At 44.6% G+C, this 26380-nt stretch overlaps 1 protein-coding gene across 1 annotated transcript in view; it reads left to right on the top strand.

Moving 5' to 3' along the window:
- Positions 1–26380, top strand: part of col24a1 (collagen type XXIV alpha 1 chain) — a gene marked incomplete at its 5' end in the record, with an annotated part of 140131 nt that overhangs the window by 75006 nt on the left and 38745 nt on the right. The window contains 14 exons of the mRNA XM_084163896.1: positions 5223–5276; positions 5452–5496; positions 9460–9504; positions 17160–17213; positions 18073–18126; positions 18261–18314; positions 18741–18794; positions 21475–21528; positions 21674–21781; positions 22028–22081; positions 22183–22290; positions 23244–23297; positions 25014–25067; positions 25383–25439. Of these exons, the coding sequence (XP_084020022.1) occupies positions 5223–5276; positions 5452–5496; positions 9460–9504; positions 17160–17213; positions 18073–18126; positions 18261–18314; positions 18741–18794; positions 21475–21528; positions 21674–21781; positions 22028–22081; positions 22183–22290; positions 23244–23297; positions 25014–25067; positions 25383–25439 (849 nt within the window). The remainder of the gene's footprint in view (positions 1–5222; positions 5277–5451; positions 5497–9459; positions 9505–17159; positions 17214–18072; positions 18127–18260; positions 18315–18740; positions 18795–21474; positions 21529–21673; positions 21782–22027; positions 22082–22182; positions 22291–23243; positions 23298–25013; positions 25068–25382; positions 25440–26380) is intronic.

Below are 26380 nucleotides of genomic sequence, written 5' to 3'. Positions count from 1 at the left end.
GATGATTGTTTTACAAGCACCGCAAAGAAGTGAATCAGAGATTGTAGAGCTCAGGCGTAATGTTGAGCTCAAGAGACACCTGGTGGCCGAGAGGAGTATGACACTTACAGTAATAATAATAAGACATTTAGCCGATGCTTTTATCCAAAGTGACTTACAGTCATGCGTGCGTACATTTTACGTATGGGTAGTCCCGGGAATTTAACCCACTATCTTAGCGTTGCAAACTCCATGCTCTACCAACTGAGCTACAGAGGACTACAGTACACTGATACAGTACTGTACATAGCAACCATGGGCTTAGAGAAGTAATGTATTTGACATGATCAAAGCTTAAAACACTATTGGAATCCTATACTCTGTTGTGTGAGACTGCATGAGATATCCTATCAGCAGTAGTATCCACCAGAGAGCTGCGTGGTGACTTGGCACTCTGCGTCTCTCGTTAGCATTTCTCCATCCGCTGACAAAAACACACATCTGGATGGAACGCTGCAACTGACTGGACTGGCCCCTGGCACTACCCGCCTGGCTGGCACTGGGGTGCCAACCCACATTGTCACCACATACGGCCACAGGCGCTTACTCTACTACCTAGTCACTGACGCAGAGTGCCCAGTCACCTCACATCCTCTGCACAGTAGTCTGAACCATCCATCACTTTGTGAAAGGATTCACAGTAAATGTAGGAATCCACAATGGAGACGTCCACTGTAATAAATCCCTATCCAGACTAGTACAGACCACAGGAGGTGCTCGTGGTAATGACAAGAGCGGAATCAGTGGAATGGTATCGAATACGTCAAACACATGGTTTCCAGGTGTTTGATGCCATTCCATTTGCTCCGTTCCGGCCCTTATTATGAGGCGTTCTCCCTTCAGCAGCCTCCACTGGTACAGACACAGTAATCTGCTGAAGAGAATTCCGGAACATAAAGACACTGCCCACGTAACAGTTACAGTATATGATTGATGTGATTTATTTAAGTATCATACACCTACCGGTGCCCAGCCCACATGGGCTTACATGACACTACAGAACAAAATAACATTTGACAAATTGTCCGCTATCTCTGATATAATTAGAACGTGCTAGCATTCTAGCTAGCTACATTTTGTCGACATATATATGTCATAGTGGCAAACATTACGAAATCTACCTGGTATCCCTCAGTCTTCCCTTTCCTAAAGCACACAAACAAGATCCACTCTGTACATAGGCTATGCATCACACCAACATTCCTCTGCTTCACACTGAAAACAAATAGCAGCACTTTACAATCACGCCACCATTTGTATGTTCGGTGGTTACTATAATCTACACTTGATTGCTTTTCCTGTTTTGTTAAGGCATACTATAGATATCCGCAATCACCCTTCATAGACAGACATGGCTAATAGACATATGTGATCTGTTCACTGAATCACAACACTTCTAGAACCAGAACATCATGGAGTGTTCGGTAACAATAAAGGTAAGGAAAGTGTTGTGTCGGCAGTGATTTGATTGCGCGCTGGTATTTTGGAACAACTGTTCTGATATAAACGTGCATGACGTGCTGCTGTGGTGTTTATCTCTCGTGTCCATCAGGCTAAAGTACTTTACAGCAGCAAAGTGAAACAGCTCAGCTTGCTGCCAGTCCATGCCTCCATAGAGCCAATCCCCATAGTTGTTATCCTACTTATGACCTTCTCTTATCGTTTAACCCTCTGAGCTATAAAGAAATCAAGTCTGGGTGATAGAATGTGGCACACTTGAACTTGGCCTAGATCAGCAAGCATCGAATTCCTTAGGTAATGGAATTTACAATGCATGATGTCACAATGTACAGTAGGAGAAAGAGAAAGTGCATTCTAGGAATAGTCAAGTTCACCCCTATTATCTCTCTCGCTCTGATATCTTATCCCTGACAGCAATAAACCCTTTACAGATCAATTAAGTCTGGGAAGATGGCAGGCTTGGTCTAGACATTTATTTTTAATTGCTGCTTTAATGATATTACATAACTATATGAGATACTACCTGCAGATAAAATAGGATGTGGCCCAGTAGCAACTACAGTTGAAGTCGGAAGTTTACATACACCTTAGCCAAATACATGTAAACTCAGTTTTTCACAACTCCTGACATTTAATCCTAGTAAATATTCCCTGTATTAGGTCAGTTAGGATCACCACTTTATTTTAAGAATGTGAAATGTTAGAATAATAGTAGAGAGAATGATTTATTTCAGCTTTTATTTCTTTATCACATTCCCAGTGGGTCAGAAGTTTACATACACTCAATTAGTATTTGGTAGCATTGCCTTTAAATTGTTTAACTTGGGTCAAACGTTTTGGGTAGCCTTCCACAAGCTTCCCAAAATAAGTTGGGTGAATTTTGGCCCATTCCTCCTGACAGAGCTGGTGTAACGGAGTCAGGTTTGTAGGCCTCCTTGCTCGCACATGCTTTTTCAGTTCTGCCCACACATTTTCTATAGGATTGAGGTCAGGGCTTTGTGATGGCCACTCCAATACCTTTACTTTGTTGTCCTTAAGCTATTTTGCCACAACTTTGGAAGTATGCTTGAGGTCATTGTCCATTTGGAAGACCCATTTGCGACCAAGCTTTAACTTCCTGACTGATGTCTTGAGATGTTGCTTCAATATATCCACATAATTTTCCTTCCTCATGATGCCATCTATTTTGTGAAGTGCACCAATCCCTGCTGCAGCAAAGCACCCCCACAGCATGATGCTGCCACCCCCGTGCTTCACGGTTGGGATGGTGTTCTTCGGCTTGCAAGCAACCCCCTTTTTCCTCCAAACATGACGATGGTCATTATGGCCAAACAGTTCTATTTTTGTTTCATCAGACCAGAGGACATTTCTCCAAAAAGTACGATCTTTGTCCCCATGTGCAGTTGCAAACCGTAGTCTGGTTTTTTTATGGCGGTTTTGGAGCAGTGGCTTCTTCCTTGCTGAGCGGCCTTTCAGGTTATGTCGATATAGGACTTGTTTTACTGTGGATATAGATACTTTTGTACCTGTTTCCTCCAGCATCTTCACAAGGTCATTTGCTGTTGTTCTGGGATTGATTTGCACTTTTCGCACCAAAGTACGTTCATCTCTAGGAGACAGAACACGTCTCCTTCCTGAGCGGTATGACGGCTGCGTGGTCCCATGGTGTTTATACTTGCGTACTATTGTTTGTACAGATGAACGTGGTACCTTCAGGCGTTTGGAAATTGCTCCCAAGGATGAACCAGACTTGTGGAGGTCTACACATTTTATTTCTGAGGTCTTGGCTGATTTCTTTTGATTTTCCCATCATGTCAAGCAAAGAGGCACTGAGTTACATCCACAGGTACACTTCCAATTGACTCAAATGATGTCAATTAGCCTATCAGAAGCTTCTAAAGCCATGACATCATTTTCTGGAATTTTCCAAGCTGTTTAAAGGCACAGTCAACTTAGTGTATATAAACTTCTGACCCACTAGAATTGTGATACAGTGAATTATAAGTGAAATAATCTGTCTGTAAACAATTGTTGGAAAAATTACTTGTCATGCACAAAGTAGATGTCCTAACCGACTTGCCAAAACGATAGTTTGTTAACAAGAAATGTGTGGAGTGGTTGAAAAACTAGTTTTAATGACTCCAACCTAAGTGTATGTAAACTTCCAACTTCAACTGTATACACTGAGTATATAAAACATTAAGAACACCTGCTCTTTCCATGACATAGACTGACCAGGTGAATCCAGGTGAAACTATGATCCCTTATTTATGTCACTTGTTTAAATCTACTTCAATCAGTGCAGATGAAGGGGAGGAGACAGGTTAAAGAAGGATTTTTTAAGCCTTGAGACAATTGAGACATGGATTGTGTATGTGTGCCATTCAGAGGGTGAATGGGGAAGACAAAATATTTAAGTGCCTTTGAACGGAGTATGGTAATAGGTGCCAGGCACACCGGTTTGTGTCGAGAACTGCAACGCTGCTGGGTTTTTCATGCTCAACAGTTTCCCGTGTGTATCAACAATGGTCCACCACCCAAAGGACATCCAGCCAAATTGACACAACTGTGGGAAGCAGTGGAGTCGACATGGGCCAGCATCCCTGTGGAACGCTTTCGACACCTTGTAGAGTCCATGCCCCGACGAATTGAGGCTGCTCTGAGGGCAAAGGGGAGGGGGGGTTGTTCCTAATGTTTGGTATGCTTAGTGTATATGGACTATGAACTACAGTAGTACTACAGTATAACTATTACCTGCAGACAGTAGCTAGGGGACAATAGTTCACCATGACGCATCGTCTTTTTGGTCTTACCTGTCTATGTGTCTTTCAGTTGCACTCATTAACCACACAATGAGTTAATATGTCACTTGGCTCACTCAATTAACCAATCAAAGCAGGGATTGAATTTGAATAGGATTTAGTATAAATGATAAGTGTGTTTGTCAAATATGGATACTGTTCTAATCCATAGAACTGACTGGGCTTGGCGTTTGTAATAGGGCACAGTTAGTGTCTGTTAACTATCCTGAATGAGCCATTCACCCAACTGTACAGTTTTAGGATGAAGTAAAGGAAAGTTACAATTTCCAATTCAGCAAATGAGATTTATCTTAGCTCTACTCGTTTCATTTGGCCTGACAAGTGGTGGCTCTGCTCTCGTTTTGCTTGGCCTTGACAGCCAGGTGGACATCCGGACGTGTGAGGGGGAGCCCCATATAAGTAAACACTTATTTTTACTGTTTGACTTATTTTCCCGCTGTATCCTTGGCCTGCCCTAAACCAAGGTACAGTAAATGTAGCGTGCAGCTTAGCAGAGTCCACTTCAAGAATACAGAGTAGTCCAGTAAAGGATACACTAAGACAGATGATCGGTCAGTTGGCACTGCAGCCATTTCCTCCTCCGAGGGAGGGAGGGAGGGAGGGAGAGAGGGAGAGAGGGAGAGAGGGAGAGAGAGAGAGAGAGAGAGAGAGAGACCATTATTTTATTGAGACACTCTAGATGATTTGATTACACCCATATCCCATGTTGTACACTGCTAACTACAGTGGGTGTGAGTGGGTGTGTGCTTGTATTTACGAGTGCCGTTGTGTGATGTGATGGCTGAGTAGTTTCTAAACCATGCATACAGAGAGGGCTAAGCTTTTTGTGTGTCATAGGGGCCCAGGGATACACACACACACACACACACAGGGCTAAGCGGCTGTGTTTCTGTGTCATAGGGGCCAAGGGGTGCAGACGGTCCACTGGGGGAACCAGGGCCTGAGGGCACCAAGGTAAACACTCTTTTAAACATCTTCTCACCCTCAGAAGAACATTATACTGTATGTCCTCTTTTTACCTGACTGAAAAACCTTGTTCTGTGCACTTTGACCTGATTAAAAGTATCATTGTTGCCTCACTAAGATCTCTCTTTCTTCCTCTCTATCTCTCTCTCTCTCTCTTCTGCAGGGAGAGCAGAGTGAAGGTGGAAAAAAAGGGGAGCCTGGGTTCATAGTGAGTACTCTGTATTATTTAGGGGAGCCTGGGTTCATAGTGAGTACTCTGCATTATTTAGGGGAGCCTGGGTTCATAGTGAGTACTCTGTATTATTTAGGGGAGCCTGGGTTCATAGTGAGTACTCTGCATTATTTAGGACAGCCTGGGTTCATAGTGAGTACTCTGTATTATTTAGGGTAGCCTGGGTTCATAGTGAGTACTCTGTATTATTTAGGGGGGTCACCTGCATGCTTTGAATGAGTTTACTTTCTACCACAGACCTAGCACAGGCCTCAATAACATGTCTGCTTTTAATTTAACATAATAAATGTATATACAACGTGTGTGTGTTTGCTCCTGTCCTGTGTGTTTCTGCACATGGCTCTGTCCCTATACTGACTAGAGGGCACATGGAATAGGGGGCAGGAGGCCACTTAAGATGACAAAATAATTGGATCTCAACAGCAAGCCCCTTATGTTTCACCTGAGGCAAGAATGAGGGCAGAATGGGGCAGGGTTACTTCCTGTATCACCCCTGCTGACCAATGACAGGCCAGAATGAGGCAGCGTTACTTCCTGTATCACCCCTGCTGACCAATTACAGGCCAGAATGAGGCAGAGTTACTTCCTGTATCACCCCTGCTCCTGCATTCATTCTACACAACAGACTCCACTGTGTAGGAAACCTCCCCCAATATATTCAGGATGTGTTGTTATTCCTACATCTGAGTGAAACGGTTACACTTGGGCCACTATAAGATGAGGTTTAAAGTGCCAGACTTTAATTAGCGGTTTTATTTGCAGAGGGTGCCATTCTTCTGAGGGCTGTGTCAAGTTATAGTCAATTAAAAACCTCTTCCAGCTCACAGTGACGAAACCTGAGCTATGTCAATAAAGACCTGCAGCATGCAAGAGGAAAATGTGCCCTGCTCTGTATTTTAACTGTAATCAATCGGTTGCTCTTTATTTGGGATGAAAAACATAAAACACCTACCCCCTGGCATTATATTTGCTAGCATCATTGTCTCCATTTTGGTTGGGGGATTTCATTAAAACACAACCTGTAGAGCAATTGGTTGGATGGAGAGAGTTTAGGAAGGTAGATTACAGTGAGTAATTTTTTCTCATCATTTTAGATGAATCTAGATGAGTGTAATGGTTCCTAACATGACGGACCAGTGCACCCGTGTCATCTCTAGCTTTGATGTCCTGTGTTCTAGTATTATGAACTCAAAATGACCAATTTCGGTTGAAAAATTGACAATAAAGTATCTATTTTATTCTATCTTTGATGTCTTCAATGGCATTTCTTTAACAGAGGACAGATAGTTCAGTTAGGAGCAGTAATGTTAATACAGGTAACTGCCAAAATAATGGAAACACTTGAGTAAATGAGGGATACAACGTATATTGAAAGCAGGTGCTTCCACACAGGTGTGGTTCCTGAGTTAATTAAGCAATTAACATTCCATCATGATTAGGGTCATGTATAGAAATGCTGGGAAGGCCATTATCTTGGCTACCATGGCTATGGCCCCATAGGATGACAATGCCTCCATCCACAGGGCACGAGTGGTCACTGAATGGTTTGATGAGCAAGAAAACGATGTGAACCATATGCCATGGCCGTCCCAGTCATCTGATCTCAATCAAATTGAACACTTATGGAAGATTCTGGAGCGGCGCCTGAGACAGCATTTTCCACCACCATCAACAAAACACCAAATGATGGAATTTCTTGTGGAAGAATGGTGTCGCATCCCTCCAATAGAGTTCAAGACACTTGTAGAATCTATGCCAAGGTGCATTGAAGCTGTTCTGACTCATGGTGGCCCAATGCCCTATTAAGACACTTTATGATGGTGTTTCCTTTATTTTGGCAGTTACCTGTAGGTGAACTATAGTACTTCCACTAAGTTGAGGATATCTTGGACAATGGAAGATATTCATAAGACTTGCATACAGGTGTAGGATCTTAATTTGAGCCAGTGTGCTACAGCAGGAAAATAATCCTGCAGCAACAGGAAATGTGAATTATTACAGTATGTGGATTATACACTGAACAAAAATATAAACAACATGTAATGTGTTGGTCCCATGTTTCATGCAGTGGCGGCTGATGGGAGGAGCTATAGGAGGACGGGCTCATTGTAATGGCTGGAACAGAATTAAACACATCAAACATATGGAAACCACATGTTTGAGTCCATTCCATAATTCTATTCCAGCCCGTCCTCATATAGCTCCTCCCACCAGCCTCCACTGGTTTCATAAACTGAAGTAAAAAAAATCCCAGAAATGTTTCATATGCACATGAAGCTTATTTCTCTCAAATGTTGTGCACAAATGTGTTTACATCCCTGTTAGTGAGCATTTCTCCATCCACCTGACATACCAAGAAGCTGATTAAACAGCATGATCATTACACAGGTGCACCTTGAGCTGGGGACAATAAAAGGCCACTCTAAAATGTGCAGTTTTGTCACACAACACAAGTTTTGAGGGAGCGTGCAATTGGCATGCTGACTGCAGGAATGTCCACCAGAGCTGTTGCCAGATAATTGAATGTTAATTTCTCTACCCTAAGCCACTTCCAATGTCGTTTTAGAGAATTTGGCTATATGTCCAACCGGCCTCACAACCGCAGACCACGTGTAACCACGCCAGCCCAGGACCTCCACATCCGGCTTCTTCACCTGTGGGATCGTCTGAGACCAGCCAAAAGCTGATGAAACTCTGGGTTTGCACAACCAAAGAATTTCTGCACAAACTGTCAGAAACCGTCTCAGGGAAACTCATGTCGTGCTCGTCATCCTCACCAGGTCTTGACCTGACAGCAGTTCGGCGTCGTAACCAACTTCAGTGGGCAAATGCTCACCTTCGATGGCCACTGGCACGCTGGAGAAGTGTGCTCTTCACAGATGAATCCCGGTTTCAACTGTACCGCAGTATGGCGTCATGTGGGTGAGCGGTTTGCTGATGTCAACGTTTTGAACCGTGCCCCATGGTGGCAGTAGGGTTATGGTATGGGCAGGCATAAGCTACGGACAATGAACACAATTGCATTTTATCAATGGCAATTTGAATTCACAGAGATACCGTTATGAGATCCTGGTACCCATTGTCGTGCCATTCATCCGCCACCATCAAATGTTTTACATTTTAGTCATTTAGCAGACGCTCTTATCCAGAGCGACTTACAGTTAGTGAGTGCATACATTTTCACCTCATGCTTCAGCATTATAATGCAAGGCCCCATGTCGCAAGGATCTGTACACAATTCCTGGAAGCTGAAAATGTCTCAGTTCTTCCATGGCCTGCAAACTCACCAGACATGTCACCCATTGAGCATGTTTGGGATCGACGTGTACGACAGTGTGTTCCAGTTCCTGCCAATATCCAGCAACTTCGCCATTGCAAGGAGTGGTACAACGTTCCACAGGTGTGTCTCACGCTGCATGAGGCAAATGGTGGTCACCCCAGATACTGACTGGTTTTCTGATCCACGCCCCTGCGTTTATTTAGGTATCTGTGACCAACAGAGGCATACCTGTATTCCCAGTCATGTGAAATCCATAGATTAGGGCCTAATTAGTTTATTTCAATTGACTAATTCCCTTATTGGAACTGTAACTCAGTAAAATATTTGAAATTGTTGCATGTTGCGTTAATATTTTTGTTCAGTATAATTCATGGACATTTTTATAGGGGTTGATACATTTTTCGTAAAGGGAAAACAAGTCTGAAATCTCAGAGGAAATTACAAACTTCAGAAGCCTTTTAAAACCTCAAATATACTACAAGTTTTAAATGTGCTGCATTGCAGGAAAGTTCTCCTGCAACGTGGTGATCAAATTAAGATCCTACATCTGTAATAGGAACAAGCGCACGTAGTCCACTAGGCATGGTACTCTATAACTGGTACACTCATCATGCAATTATCGGGACTCAACCATCTATTCCATGCCTTTCATCTTGCAGGGTAAAGCTGGCGGCCCAGGGGAGAGAGGCCTACCAGGGAAACCTGTGAGTACCTAACATTATATTCACCTACACACTGGATCTCCATTACTTTGACAGGTTTGATTGAACTGTTTGATTGAAATGTTTGATTGACAGGTTTGATTGACATGAGGTAAAGAGACCAACAACACCAGAGCTATATGAGACTACGTAATAAAAGTCCAGGCCCTATAAAGAATTTCCACCAGAGCTTTCTACCTGCAATATAGGCACAGCCCTATAAAGAATTTCCACCACAGCTTTCTACCTGTAATATAGGCCCCCATTAAAATAATTTCCACCACAGCTTTCTACCTGTAATATAGGCCCCCATTAAAATAATTTCCACCACAGCTTTCTACCTGTAATATAGGCCCCCATTAAAATAATTTCCACCACAGCTTTCTACCTGTAATATAGGCCCCCATTAAAATAATTTCCACCACAGCTTTCTACCTGTAATATAGGCCCCCATTAAAATAATTTCCACCACAGCTTTCTACCTGTAATATAGGCCCCCATTAAAATAATTTCCACCACAGCTTTCTACCTGTAATATAGGCCCCCATTAAAATAATTTCCACCACAGCTTCAAATTTCTACCTGCAATATAGTCCCCCATTTAAAGGTGGCGTATAAAAGACGAATTTGATCCATTAAATTAACCTAGAGTGATATGAAGTGTGTGTGTGTGACATGGAATTACATAAATTACAGTAAATACACACATCAAAATATAAATACAAAATTCAAGCAGAATGAAAAACACGGTCATAAAAAACAAACACATTCATCAGTAATAATGTCCTCAATCAGCTTTCTGAATTGCCCTAGAGGCACCAGAACATCAAGTTTAAGAGCATTTTGAAGATTGTTCCACAAATAAGGTGCAACTAAAACTCAGTAGAGACCAAAGGAATTTCCAGATATAGCCATCCCTGAGACTGGGTGTGGTAACTCATATGTCTAAAGTTTAGTTATGATGTTAGGTACAGTGGGACTTTTTGTAAAAGGGCTTTATAAATGAAAACATAGCAATGTATCAACTTACGTGACATCAAAGAGGGCCAACCAACTTTCTGGTAGAGAATGCGGTGATAAGTAGCAAAATTGTCTTCCGTAATAAAGCACAGTGCGCTATGTTAAACTGCATCTAATGGCTTTAATGAAGTAGCAGCTTCATATAGATGATGTCATCATAGTCTAGGACTGATAGGAACATCGACTGAATAATCTGCTTTCTACTATTTAGCGAGAAGCAGGACTTATTTCTATAGAAGAAGCCCATTTTTATTGTCAGCTTCTTAACTAACTCATCGATATGCTTTTTAAAAGACAGCTTTTCATCTATCCAGATGCCCAGATATTTGTAAGCAGGGACATGATCAAGATGGACACCATCCAAAGTACATATGCTTAAATCATCAGACATGTTTTTTATGCGCTCTAGAGAACAACAAATACTTAGTTTTACCTACATTCAATACTAATTTCAGGTCAATAAAGTTTTTCTGTAAAACGATGAAGGCAGTCTGTAGTTCAGATAGATCCTGTCCGTGACCTTGTGGCTGGTGTGTGCTTCTACTCCCTTGTGTTCCTGGCGGCGTTAAACTGAGACTGGGATGTTTTGAATGTTTTAACAGTCTTCACTACGGGGAAAATATCTGCTTTTCTACTTAGTTAATGATGGATTGCAGTGTTGTGATATAACCACTGAACGAAGAAATGATTCCCTACTGATGGCAAATGTGATTAAAGAAACATGCTTATTATTATTATTATCAAGTGAGCTGCACACAAATCATAGTGTTGGCTGCGGTTAGCCCAGTACAAACATTTCTCTCTGAATCTCTGTGTGTCTGTGGCTAGCCAGACATGATGATCTCTAAATAGAGATTGCCTGGTAGAGCCTGCTGCATTCTCAATGACTATTTGATCCATTCACAGGTGCTTGGCTTGTTTGTTTGTTTTAATAAATTACCTATTTTCAGCCAAGTTAAGTCAGGCCTTGGCGTAACACTTGACAAGCGTTGTTTCTATGTGTTATTAACTGATGTGCCACCGCACACACACACAAACACGCACACACACTAGCAGCGACCTGTCCTGCTCAGTGTCTAAATGCCATAATTTGCATAGAGCAAGGTCTATGTTCAAACAGGTCAGTTTGTTTGTATCAGGGAAATGAATGGGTGTTGTTTCCAAGTTAAAATAGGTCAGTTTGTTTGTATCAGGGAAATGAATCGGTGTTGTTTCCAAGTTAAAACAGGTCATTTTCCATATGTAGTAAAACACACAATAATGCAGCTGGAACTCCCCACTCGTATAACATGGTGAGACCAAGACATCCCCATCGGTCATCTCTACTGTACATTGATCTACAGAAGAGTGGGCTTTTAGAGTGGGGTGCTGGAGAGTGGGGTTTTAGAGTGGGGTGCTGGAGAGTGGGGTTTTAGAGTGGGGTGCTGGAGAGTGGGGTTTTAGAGTGGGGTGCTGGAGAGTGGGCTTTTAGAGTGGGGTGCTGGAGAGTGGGGTGCTGGAGAGTGGGGTTTTAGAGTGGGGTGCTAGAGAGTGGGGTTTTAGAGTGGGGTGCTGGAGAGTGGGGTTTTAGAGTGGGGTGCTGGAGAGTGGGGTTTTAGAGTGGGGTGCTGGAGAGTGGGGTTTTAGAGTGGGGTGCTGGAGAGTGGGGTTTTAGAGTGGGGTGCTGGAGAGTGGGCTTTTAGAGTGGGGTGCTGGAGAGTGGGGTTTTAGAGTAGGGTGCTGGAGAGTGGGGTGCTGGAGAGTGGGGTTTTAGAGTGGGGTGCTGGAGAGTGGGGTTTTAGAGTGGGGTGCTGGAGAGTGGGGTTTTAGAGTGGGGTGCTGGAGAGTGGGGTTTTAGAGTGGGGTGCTGGAGAGTGGGGTTTTAGAGTGGGGTGCTGGTTCAGTTGACCAGAGTTTTATGCTCTTACATTATAGCCCCTCTAAACCTCAATATTAAACTCTTTAAAACTACAAGGAAAGATTTTCCATACAACAGTACGTTTACTCCAGTAACTAACAGTATGTTTACTGCCGTGAGGAAACTGTTAAAGTAAACAAAGATCTGACAGGCAGCGTAGAGGAGGACGATCTTCTCCCCAGTCACCTCTAGAGCCACATCGCCATCTTGTGTTCAGTGTTGCAAAATACATCTCTGAGGGACAGAGTGAATAAGCAAGGCTCTGAAGTAATCTGCTCGGTCAGATCATCTTCCTTAAAACGAAGCTGTGGTTGAATACAATGTTTATGAATTGAAGGATGACTGCATGCATTTTATGACAGTGTCATTGAATACTGTATTTCTTAACCTCCACCCTCTTTTAGCCTGGATGTTCCTTTCAGTCCCCGCTGACACATTATGGGAACATTTGTGCACACAGAGCTTGGATTTACAGTTTCAATAAAAGTATTCCTATTTTCATGATTTATTATTATGTTTTCAGCACTCTCTCTCTCTCTGAGGGCCTTTGTAACAAGAGTTCTGAGAATTACCAGTCCCCTCTCTGTCTTTCCTCCGTTCCTTATTCATCTGTTTGCTCTTTGCTGTACAGACAGATTTCAATTGGTCATTGTGTTATGTGATCTAGGGTAGTGCTGTACACTTACCGTTACAACAGGGTTTGAAGAGAAAACCTACAGGAGGGTAGCTCTCCAGGAACATGGTTGGAGGGAAAACCTACAGGAGGGTAGCTTTCCAGGAACAGGGTTGGAGAGAGAACCTACAGGAGGGTAGCTCTCCAGGAACAGGGATGGAGAGAACCTACAGGAAGGTAGCTCTCCAGGAACAGGGATGAAGAGCCCTGCTAGAGAGCCCTGCTGTTACAACAGGGGTTGTAAATAGTAGATCACTTAAAGGTCCCTTACAGTACAAGTACAGGAGTATCATGGAAAAAACTGGAAGACTGGCCAATAGTTTCTACCATCAGGCTGCTGAATAGCCACCACTAGTCAGCTACCCGCTCCCCCCTCCCCCCGCTACTCCCCCTATGGACATGTCCCCCCCGCTACTCCCCCTATGGACATGTCCCCCCCGCTACTCCCCCTATGGACATGTCCCCCCCCCGCTACTCCCCCTATGGACATGTCCCCCCTGCTACTCCCCCTATGGACATGTCCCCCCTGCTACTCCCCCTATGGACATGTCCCCCCTGCTACTCCCCCTATGGACATGTCCCCCCGCTACTCCCCCTATGGACATGTCCCCCCGCTACTCCCCCTATGGACATGTCCCCCCCGCTACTCCCCCTATGGACATGTCCCCCCGCTACTCCCCCTATGGACATGTCCCCCCCGCTACTCCCCCTATGGACATGTCCCACCCGCTACTCCCCCTATGGACATGTCCCCCCTGCTACTCCCCCTATGGACATGTCCCCCCCGCTACTCCCCCTATGGACATGTCCCCCCCGCTACTCCCCCTATGGACATGTCCCCCCTGCTACTCCCCCTATGGACATGTCCCCCCTGCTACTCCCCCTATGGACATGTAACCCTGCTACTCCGCCTATGGACATGTCCCCCCTGCTACTCCCCCTATGGACATGTCCCCCCTGCTACTCCCCCTATGGACATGTCCCCCCTGCTACTCCCCCTATGGACATGTCCTGCCTGCTACTCCCCCTATGGACATGTCCCCCCTGCTACTCCCCCTATGGACATGTCCCCCCGCTACTCCCCCTATGGACATGTCCCCCCTGCTACTCCCCCTATGGACATGTCCCCCCTGCTACTCCGCCTATGGACATGTCCCCCCTGCTACTCCCCCTATGGACATGTAACCCTGCTACTCCGCCTATGGACATGTCCCCCCTGCTACTCCCCCTATGGACATGTCCTGCCTGCTACTCCCCCTATGGACATGTCCCCCCTGCTACTCCCCCTATGGACATGTCCCCCCGCTACTCCCCCTATGGACATGTCCCCCCCCGCTACTCCCCCTATGGACATGTCCCCCCGCTACTCCCCCTATGGACATGTCCCCCCCGCTACTCCCCCTATGGACATGTCCCCCCCGCTACTCCCCCTATGGACATGTCCCCCCCCGCTACTCCCCCTATGGACATGTCCCCCCCGCTACTCCCCCTATGGACATGTCCCCCCTGCTACTCCCCCTATGGACATGTCCTGCCTGCTACTCCCCCTATGGACATGTCCCCCCTGCTACTCCCCCTATGGACATGTCCTGCCTGCTACTCCCCCTATGGACATGTCCACCCTGCTACTCCCCCTATGGACATGTCCCCCCTGCTACTCCCCCTATGGACATTTTCAAGCCCCACACCCCCTTCATTATTTGATTTCACTTAGTCCTGCATGTTGGAGCTCGGAGCCTAAGATTTTCACTGTACCATGCAATCACACCTGCAACCCTGACTATTAAAAACTCTGAATCTGAATCTATGAGGGGACCTTTAAGACTGTGAAAGATTTAAAACAGAGAGGATTAAAGGCCCAATGCAGCCGTTTTTATATCAACATCAAATCATTTCTGGGGAACAATTAAGTACCTTACTGTAATAGTTTTCCATTTCTCAACCAATCATTTTGCTAGGACTGTCTGGGAGAAGTCTGAGTGGGGAGGGGAAGTTCACTTGAAAACTAGCTGTTAATGGCAGAGAGGTTTGGAACTCTCTTTGTTATCGGTATAATAACTTAATTAACGCCTGGTGATGTACTCCACCCCATGCCAAACATTCTGATTAGAAGGTCCTGTGTAGATTGTATTTTCAACCAGCAACTATCAGGAAATAACACTGATCAAATGTTTCTTGTAGTTGGCCACCAGGTTTGCACACATCTCAGGAGGGATTTTGTCCCACTTCTCTTTGCAGATCTTCTCCAAGTCATTAAGGTTTCGAGGCTGACGTTTGGCAACTCCAACCTTCAGCTCCCTCCACAGATTTTCTATGGGATTAAGGTCTGGAGACTGGCCACTCCAGGACCTTAATGTGCTTCTTCTTGAGCCACTCCTTTGATGCCTTGGCTGTGTGTTTTGGGTCAATGTCATGCTGGAATACCCATCCACGAACCATTTTCAATGCCCTGGCTGAGGGAAGGAGGTTCTCACCCAAGATTTGACGGTACATGGCCCCGTCCATCGTCCCTTTGATGCAGTGAAGTTGTCCTGTCCCCTTAGCAGAAAAACACCCCCAAACCATAATGTTTCCACCTCCATGTTTGACGGTGGGGATGGTGTTCTTGGGGTCATAGGCAGCATTCCTCCTCCTCCAAACACGGCGAGTTGAGTTGATGCCAAAGAGCTCGATTTTGGTCTCATCTGACCACAACACTTTCACCCAGTTCTCCTCTGAATCATTCAGATGTTCATTGGCAAACTTCAGACGGGCCTGTATATGTGCTTTCTTGAGCAGGGGGACCTTGCGGGCGCTGCAGGATTTCAGTCCTTCACGGCGTAGTGTGTTACCAATTGTTTTCTTGGTGACTATGGTCCCAGCTGCCTTGAGATCATTGACAAGATCCTCCCGTGTAGTTCTGGGCTGATACCTCACCGTTCTCATGATCATTGCAACTCCACGAGGTGAGATCTTGCATGGAGCCCCAGGCCAAGGGAGATTGACAGTTATTTTGTGTTTCTTCCATTTGCGAATAATCTCACCAAGCTGCTTGGCGATGGTCTTGTAGCCCATTCCAGCCTTGTGTAGGTCTACAATCTTGTCCCTGACATCCTTGGAGAGCTCTTTGGTTTTGGCCATGGTGGAGAGTTTGGAATCTGATTGATTGATTGCTTCAGTGGACAGGTGTCTTTTTTACAGGTAACAAACTGAGATTAGGAGCACTCCCTTTAAGAGTGTGCTCCTAATCTCAGCTCATTACCTGTATAAAAGACACCTGGGAGCCAGAAATCTTTCTGATTAAAAGGGAGTCAAATACTTATTTCCCTCATTAAAATGCAAATCAATTTATAACATTTTTGACATGCGTTTTTCTGGATTTTTTTGTTGTTATTCTGTCTCTCACTGTTCAAATAAACCTACCATTAAAATTATAGACTGATCATTTCTTTGTCAGTGGGCCATTACAATTATAGACTGATCATTTCTTTGTCAGTGGGCAAACGTACAAAATCAGCAGGGGATCAAATACTTTTTTCCCTCACTGTAGCCCTAACTTTGACATCATGACTTTGTACTTTAATATTTTCATAACTTGATGTGAATGTGAAGACCTTTTGAGATGGCTAAAGGCTGTGTTGTTTCTTCTCCTGTGTAGCAGAGCCTGGGTTAGCCATGATGGACAACGGATGTGCATAGAATATCACACTGATCCTAGATGAATAAAGCAACCAAATATTTCAGATCAGATGTAATACCTTTGATACACATTTGATACGCTTGATACACCACAGTCAATAGCTTCCTTCCCCAGTTGTAAAAGAAACTGCTTCCTCAGTGTTTGTGTTCAGGATGCTATGGATCAGGTTCAAGGGTCAAGTTCACAGGCTTGTCCCTTCCCAACTTCTCAAAGGGGATTTTTCTATTCCTGGAATATTAGACTTTGTTTTCTGTATGACTTACTGGTTTGTATGTTCGCTTCTCCAGGCCAATCAGATCCATTGATAGTGTCTCTTGTAAGCGCTGTATCTGGTTAAGTTCAGCCTGTAACAGTATGTTGGTGACCTCTGACCTCTGTCTCTCTCTCAGGGGAAAGCTGGGATCCCTGGCAGCACAGGAGAGAGGGGAGCCCATGGTGAACCAGTGAGTATCAACCAACCAACCAACCAATCAATCAATCAATCAATCAATCAATCAATCAATCAATCAAACAGTTGTCACAATGTGCTTTACAGTAACCCTGCCTAGACCCCTAAATTGTAAGCAGCAACACAGTGGGCAGGAAAGATCACTTGGGCTTTGTTGGGCACAGGCAGCCCAATTCAGATTTTTTTTTTCTCTAATTGGCCTTTTGACCAATCACATCAGATTTTTACACATCAGATCTTTTTCAGAGCTGATCTGATTGGTCGAAAGAGCAATTAGTGAAAAAAATATTAGAATTGGGCTGCCTGTGTAAACGCAGCCATCCTTTTATGTTTTTATTTCTAAACATTTAATCAGCTCTGGTATTACTCCACCAGCCTAAACCAGTTGTTCCAGGGCTCTGTAAAACACAAGCAGTAAAGAGCGGGGTGATTTGATGTGGCTGATGGGATGTGTGTGTGACACATTTTTCCAGCCTTTGATGCTGACACACACACTCAGGCACGCAGACACACACACACACACACACACACACACACACACACACACACAGGCACACACATATTAACCCACACACAAACACACACTCACACAAACTTAAACCCCACATTAGCCCTCTCAAGCATTAGTCCCCAAATTCTCATATTTCATGGAAAACAGTGGACCCCTCGAGAGCATCAAGAATGTCAAACAGTCAAATACAATTTATTTGACTAAGATATTTCAAAAAGCCCCACAGTCATGGTATATGTTGTGGATCAGTTGTTACTTTGAACACAATCAAACCATGGTGCACCACATCACATGATATCACAGTAACCCCTGTGGCCTCTGACTGGCTGGTTCTCTCCTCTAGGGGCCCAAAGGACCCGCGGGAGAAGCAGGACCTGATGGAGAGCAAGGACATGAGGTAACTGTTGTTTAATTTCAAGATTGGATCTCGTTATTTTGTTGTCGTTTCGCTGTGATTTCCACTATACTTCTAGACACACACTCTCTATCTTTTACACACACACTTTGTTTTACTTCTCTCTCTTTCCACAGGGCGCTCCTGGCAGAGAGGGGGAGCCAGGTCCAGTTGGAGAACCTGGGATAAAGGTTAGTGTCCTAGAGAATTACTGATTTTGGTTTTAAACCCTGCAAAACAAAATGACCGCTCAAACTACATGCTAGGGAAGTTTACCGCTTTGCCTATTTGCCCATTGAACTTGTACAGAAGATGTACCTCAACATACCGTAGGTAAGAAAACGATATGTTAAGCTGAGAGCAGTACCAGGTCCTATTAGCACACAGAAGCCTCTTGGAGGGCCATGGCATCTGTTCATCCCTGTGTTGGGTTATGTCCCCCTGAGGGGACGGTGACCTGAGCACTATGAAAAACACAGTCAAATCTAAGTCATATTTTATTTGGAAGTTAGAATACTCCTGGGCTCAAGACTAATTTACAGAACTTAGAGTTGAGCTTGTCTTATCATCTTATTTTGTATAAACTCCTGAGTACCTCTGTTGTTGTGTCCCTGCAGGGCCACGGGGGGGCTGCTGGAGGAGAGGGGGAACAAGGACAGCAGGGAATGAGAGTGAGTCCTGACTGAGTCCTTCACAAGACCTTCTAAACACAGTCTATGCTCCTAATCCTGCTCTGCTTGTGTTTGGGAGAATCCGATACGCCCGACTATTTACTGTGCCCTCGTTTGATGGAGATGTGTAATCCCTGGGCCAGAGAAGGCCAGGGCAGCATCGCGCCTGATTTGTTTTTGTCTGTTGGACTGTATCAATAACCTTTAGGGATGTCAGAGGAGCCTCTTTCTCTCACTCACTCGCTCTCTCCCCCCTCTCTCTCTCCCCCTTTCTCTCCCCCACTCCCTCTCTCTCCCCCACTCCCTCTCTCCTCCCTCCCTCTCTCTCCCCCCCCTCTCTCTCCCCATCTCTCTCTCTCCCCCCTCTCTCTCTCTCCCCCTCTCTCCCCCCCTCTCTCCCTCCCTCTCCCCCCCCTCTCTCCCATCTCTCTCTCTCTCCCCCCCTCTCCCCCTCTCTCTCTCTCCCCCCTCTCTCTCTCCCCCCTCTCTCTCCCCTACTCCCTCTCTCTCCCCCCTTTCTCTCTCCCCCATCTCTCTCCCTCACTCCCTTTCTTTCCCCCCCCTCTCTCTCCCTCACTCCCTCTCTCTCCCCCCTCTCTCTCTCTCCCCCTCTCTCCCCCCCTCTCTCTCCCCCTCTCCTTGGGCCAGGGGAAAGCACTGTAGAGAAAGAGAGGGTCCTTTGTGTCAAAGCTTACTCTCAGAGATCCTGTTTATGATTATTCAAACAATCACACTGTTTTTATTGTACATTCTTATTGCCACTAATACATCAATTCCGCTGGGCTATTTCTTTTTTACCTCCAGACATTTTGGATTATTTGTGTATGTAACCGAGAAAAAAGCAAACATCCTCCTATTAATCACAATGGCTTACATATAACAGAAGGAAAATATAATCGTCACAGTCAGGCACTTTCCAATGGACAACATGTTTCATGCCCTGTGGGTCTGTGTAGGCCTACATACAGTGAGGGAAAAAAGTATTTGATCTCCTGCTGATTTTGTACGTTTGCCCACTGACAAAGACATGATCAGTCTATAATTTTAATGGTAGGTTTATTTGAACAGTGAGAGACAGAATAACAACAAAAAAATCCAGAAAAACGCATGTCAAAAATGTTATAAATTGATTTGTATTTTAATGAGGGAAATAATTATTTGCAAAACATGACTTAGTACTTGGTGGCAAAACCCTTGTTGGCAATCACAGAGGTCAGACGTTTCTTGTAGTTGGCCATCAGGTTTGCACACATCTCAGGAGGGATTTTGTCCCACTCCTCTTTGCAGATCTTCTCCAAGTCATTAAGGTTTCGAGGCTGACGTTTGGCAACTCCAACCTTCAGCTCCCTCCACAGATTTTCTATGGGATTAAGGTCTGGAGACTGGCTAGGCCACTCCAGGACCTTAATGTGTTTCTTCTTGAGCCACTCCTTTGTTGCCTTGGCCGTGTGTTTTGGGTCATTGTCATGCTGGAATACCCATCCACGACCCATTTTCAATGCCCTGGCTGAGGGAAGGAGGTTCTCACCCAAGATTTGTCGGTACATGGCCCCGTCCATCGTCCCTTTGATGCAGTGAAGTTGTCCTGTCCCCTTAGCAGAAAAACACCCCCAAAGCATAATGTTTCCACCTCCATGTTTGACGGTGGGGATGGTGTTCTTGGGGTCATAGGCAGCATTCCTCCTCCTCCAAACACGGCGAGTTGAGTTTGATGCCAAAGAGCTCGATTTTGGTCTCATCTGACCACAACACTTTCACCCAGTTCTCCTCTGAATCATTCAGATGTTCATTGGCAAACTTCAGACGGGCCTGTATATGTGCTTTTTTGAGCAGGGGGACCTTGCGGGCGCTGCAGGATTTCAGTCCTTCACGGCGTAGTGTGTTACCAATTGTTTTCTTGGTGACTATGGTCCCAGCTGCCTTGAGATCATTGACAAGATCCTCCCGTGTAGTTCTGGGCTGATTCCTCACCGTTCTCATGATCATTGCAACTCCACGAAGTGAGTTCTTGCATGGAGCCCCAGGCCGAGGGAGATTGACAGTTTCTTTCATTTGCGAATAATCGCACCAACTGTTGTCACCTTCTCACCAAGCTGCTTGGCGATGGTCTTGTAGCCCATTCCAGCCTTGTAGGTCTACAATCTTGTCCCTGACATCCTTGGAGAGCTCTTTGGTCTTGGCCATGGTGGAGAGTTTGGAATCTGATTGATTGATTGCTTCTGTGGACAGGTGTCTTTTATACAGGTAACAAGCTGAGATTAGGAGCACTCCCTTTAAGAGTGTGCTCCTAATCTCAGCTCGTTACCTGTATAAAATACACCTGGGAGCTAGAAATCTTTCTGATTGAGAGGGGGTCAAATACTAATTTCCCTCATTTAAAATGCAAATCAATTTATAACATTTTTGACATGCGTTTTTCTGGATTTTTTTGTTGTTATTCTGTCTCTCACTGTTCAAATAAACCTACCATTAAAATTATAGACTGATCATTTCTTTGTCAGTGGGCAAACGTACAAAATCAGCAGGGGATCAAATACTTTTTTCCCTCACTGTACATATGAGTCAACTATACATACTGGACAGTAAAGCCTAAACATTCCATAGGAACATATTAGCATAGTATTAATTGTTACAACAGTGACCATGGTTGGATGAAATAAATGTGATGCTGTGTTTGTAGGGTCTTCCAGGTCCTGCTGGCGAGGACGGGCCCCAGGGAAAAGATGGACCAAAGGTAAACACACTGGACAATAAGCTAAATGAAATGTCCTTTGCTGTTATTGCTCCCACTTCAGAAGCCTCCTAGAACGATCGGTTTTGTGATCTCACACCCTATGTCTCTTCACTCCTTCTCTTTCTCCTCCCTCGCTCTCTCTCAGGGAGAGCCAGGTGACCGTGGGCCCATGGGCGAGGCAGGGGACAGGGGGATAGAGGGAGACCCTGGGCCTCCTGGGGCCACCGGAGTGGCTGGAAAACGTGGTTTCCCTGTAAGTGTGTCTGTTTATTAGCAAAAACCTATGACAAAAAAATATAATAATACAACAATTAAGCTGTACAGTAGGTGATGATGCCAATGTGTCCCAGTAGGGGTCAGTCTTCTCTTAAACAAGTGGCCCCTGGGGCACATGGCGTTCAGTGAGGTCACTGTCACAAAGGAATTGTGATAAAGAAGATGATATTGTCAGCAGCCATTTTGTCTCCCAGTGTCTCTAATGAGTCAGTCTCTCTTACAGGGTCCAGAGGGGAAGCAGGGTCCCCTGGGCAACCGTGGTCGGCATGGCAAGAAGGTACACACCTGTTTTATAAATGACATCACATTGTGGTTTCTCATCACCGATTCCTCATGGGTGTCCGTGCTCTCACAGCTTTACTGTTGTTCTGTCTTCAGGGTGAGGCTGGCAAACAAGGTCCTATCGGTGAGACAGGGGACATCGGGGACATCGGCCAGGAAGGAGGGACGGGACTGAAAGGAGCCAGAGGAACCAGAGGCCCCACGGTCAGTGCCCAGTTTTCTATTCTCCTAGTTCTCACCCCTCCTAACTTCCTATGAGGCAATATGTGTAGGAAAGTGTCCCTCATTAGTACTAAGTCTATCAGGTTATTGTGTTGTTCAGGTCACTAGAGTGGCCAAGAGGACAGCAGCCTCCATTCAGTCTCAACAAGAAACACTTGAAATGAATGGAGCTGTTTCATTGTGTCCTTGTGTTTGTTGAGATGAGGTAACACACCAGGCATCCTACCACCCAGTAGAACTACTTGTTGATATACACACACACATACACTCACAATTGACAAATTGCATAATTCCCAAGTCATTGGCAGGCCTGTAATATTTTATATAAATAATGTTGATGAACTTCCTAAGTTTCCCTCTCTCTCCGGAGACTAAACAACTTGTAAAAACAACTAAAAGAGTAGAAGCAACCCTGAATGACCTCATATTACATTATTCAAACCTGGCAAAGCCTCTGTTGGATCAGTAGCTCAAACTAAGCAGAAGTGATCTAAGATCTTTCCTAATCTCTTAAACTAATCTCCCTTTGTTTTGTATAGCAATTAGCAGGTTGCTAATCCGGTAGTATTTGAAGACAAGCGATAGGCCTATCAGATTTTCTGTTATGAGTTGTAAAAAACAGATGTCAAAAGCAGAGCAAAGGCTTCGAATAACCGTTTTTCCCCTGGAGTACGGGATCACATAGAAAGACCTAGAGGAAGGAAAACTCCTTTCCCAAGCCAGTGCTATGCCATGAAAACTCTGTTGTGATAGCTGGGAAAGGAAAGATGTATGGCTTAGTGTCATACAACAACTCAGGTCCAGGGATGCAGACTGCATAGGTGCTAAACGTTTAACACCAAGGTTATATTTAGCATAACCACATAGTGCAGATAGAATAGCAAAACAAATGGCTGTAAAAACGAATGTGTGGCTGTTTTCTGCATAATTTTCAGGGTCGTCCTGGTGTTATGGGGCCTGAGGGGATGCCTGGAATGGCAGGATACACAGTGAGTTATTCCTGTCTGCGCTACAATAACACACTTCTCTTTATCTCTCTCGATCTCACTCACTAACTCACTCACTCTTACACACTCATACACACACACACACACACACACACACACACACACACACACACACACACGTTCAACAATAACTCTTAAGTGTTTCCTAAGGGTATGTGTGTCTCATCATTCACTAACAACAACAAAGGTATGCTTCTAAGCCCTGTTCTGTTCTGTTATGGTGACATCATGTCACTCATGTCACTCACACCAAGTCATGACTCCTGAGTTCCTTATCAGATCAGCTCTCTTCACCTCAGAGAGATTCACCCCAGTCTCTTCACCTCAGAGAGATTCACCCCAGTCTCTTCACCTCAGAGAGATTCACCCCAGTCTCTTCACCTCAGAGAGATTCACCTCAGAGGATCTACTTTGTTTTGTTCCTACACATCCCACTGAACACAGCACTCCCTCTTCTCTAAGTCTCTTTAAGCCCATTCCAGAGTTCCTTAAGGAGTTCCCACCTTCTGTGCATTTTTGCATTGGCTTTGAACCTTGACTCTTGAAGTGAAAGAATGTGTGAATTGGATTACCTTTCCCTCTGGCTGCCTGCCCTGCTGGCTTCTGTCTAGTCCAACACAAGATAACAGAACAGAATACCCGGTGGCGAATCAATACCAAGCTAACACACACACACCCATATACCAACAGCTCTCTGCAGCCAAATACAACTAGACAACATAACACCTGGTGTCGAATCAATACCACAGCAAACAGACTGCCAAGCCAGGACAGAGAAGAAAGCCAAACCCCAAACCCTTAAAACCAAATTCGTTTGGTACCTCCACTGTCACGCCCTGGCTCTGGGGACTCTTTAATGTTGAGCCAGGGTGTTAGTTTCTATGTTTAGTTTTCTAGGATTATGTTCTAGATCGTGTGGATCTATGTTGGCCAGGGTGGTTCCCAATCAGAGGCAGCTGATTCTCGTTGTCTCTGATTGGGAACCATACTTAGGCAGCCTGTTTGGCACAGTTAATTGTGGGATCTTGATCTGTATAGGTTTGTGGTGTTTAACCTTTAGACTTCACGTATCGTTTTGTTGTTATTGTTAAAGTACTAATTAAAAGATGTACGCCTATCACGCTGCGCCTTGGTCCGGTTCTTACAACGATCGTGACATCCACAGCCAGTCTTCATTCTGGTTTTCAGTCAAACACAACTAGACAACAGCATGTATCAATACCACAGAAAACACACACCTAGCCAAATAGGAACAAATAAGAAATTGGATATGGTCAACCTCAAACCATTATAACCAACACCTCTGGCAACTCCAGAGGACGCCAGGTCATCGCCAGCCTCATTCTGGTTTTTAGTTTCGTAACGATGCAGGGGCACTACAAGTTCACGTTGTTCCTTTTTTGTCCGTTTGTATTGTACACTCACTCTTAGCTCAATCACATACACACACACACCCAAGTTGTTGAGTGATTTCTGAGGTCCTGACAAATAAGTCATTATACCAAGGATATATCTCTCTCCCTTGCTGTCCTGAGTGTGTTTCTAATAAAGCATCATGATTATCACTATGTTGACAACCCACGCCGTGTCAAGTTATGTTATTGTACTGTCTGTCTACAGTGAGTTATGGGTTCTTTGAATATTATGCAGCATATGACATAGATATAGGTGAATAATCATGGGTTTGGTTATTCTTAGGGACATGCTGGCAAACCAGGACCCATAGGACCACCTGGACCTAAAGGTGAAAAGGTACCCTGAGCATTTGCATGTTTTTTTGTCCTCCTTCTGCACACAGTGTTATGTTTTTAGCCTTTTGAAAGTGTACGCCATGTACTTCAGCTCTCCAGGAAGATTTGGTTTGTTTGTGTCAATATCCTACTTTTAATAAAGTAATGTACACTATAAATCTTAGATTGCGGTGTTCAGCATATTTCAGGCTATATGTCCTGAGTTATAAGGTGATAACGTTTGTTGTGCCAGAGTTGGATGGGCGCATTTTGGCATGCTGTCCCAGAGTACTGTTGTGTCAGAGTGTACTGAGTGTATTTTGGTATGGTGTTCCAGGGTTACCCCGGAGAAGACAGTAAGACCCCAGGACCTGCCGGGCCACTAGGTGAACCAGTAGGTCTCGCCTTCCTTCAACTTACCCGTCCTCTTCCTATGTGTGTGTGGCTTAGGGCTGAGTCAGAGGTGGTGTCCAAAATGGTACCCTATGAAAACATTATATAACTGTTTTCTAATAGTGGTGTTGCTTTAGGCATAGCTGTCCAACCATGCTAAACAGAGGTCTAAGAGAGTGGATGTCCAAAGCGCAGTGGAGGCTGCTGAGGGAAGAACGGCTCATAATAATGGCCGGAACGGAGCGAATGGAATGCCATCAAACACATGGAAACCAATGCGTTTGATGTGTTTGATACCATTCCACTTGTTCCGCTCCAGTCATTACCACGAGCCCGCTCTCCCCAATTAAGGTGCCACCAACCTCCTGTACCAAAGCGGTACAGTAGATGGCCCTCAGTATAGATTGTAAGCAGTGGAACCTATAAGAAAGAAGGTATTGTGTTATCAAGTTGTCGCAGAGAAGTTAAGGTGAAATACAGCCGTTCCTAAAATATTCAGAGCCCTAATGTACAGTTGAAGTCAGAAGTTTACATACACTTAGGTTGGAGTCATTAAAACTTGTTTTTCAACCACTCCACACATTTATTTTTAACAAACTATAGTTTTGGCAAGTCGGTTAGGACATCTACTTTGTGCATGACACAAGTAATTTTTCCAACAATTGTTTACAGACAGATTATTCCACTTATAATTCACTGTATCACAATTCCAGTGGGTCAGACGTTTACATACACTAAGTTGACTGTGCCTTTAAACAGCTTGGAAAATTGCAGAAAATGATGTCATGGCTTTAGAAGCTACGGATAGGCTAATTGACATCATTTGAGTCAATTGGAGGTGTACCTGTGGATGTATTTCAAGGCTTACCTTCAAACTCAGTGCCTCTTTGCTTGACATGATGGGAAAATCAAAATAAATTAGCCAAGACCTCAGAAAAAAAA

This window comes from Coregonus lavaretus, assembly GCF_964263955.1.
Source record: "Coregonus lavaretus genome assembly, chromosome: 6".
NCBI classification, from domain to species: domain Eukaryota; kingdom Metazoa; phylum Chordata; class Actinopteri; order Salmoniformes; family Salmonidae; genus Coregonus; species Coregonus lavaretus.
Note: the sequence above shows the minus strand (reverse complement) of the source record. Positions and strands in the feature narration are given on the sequence as shown.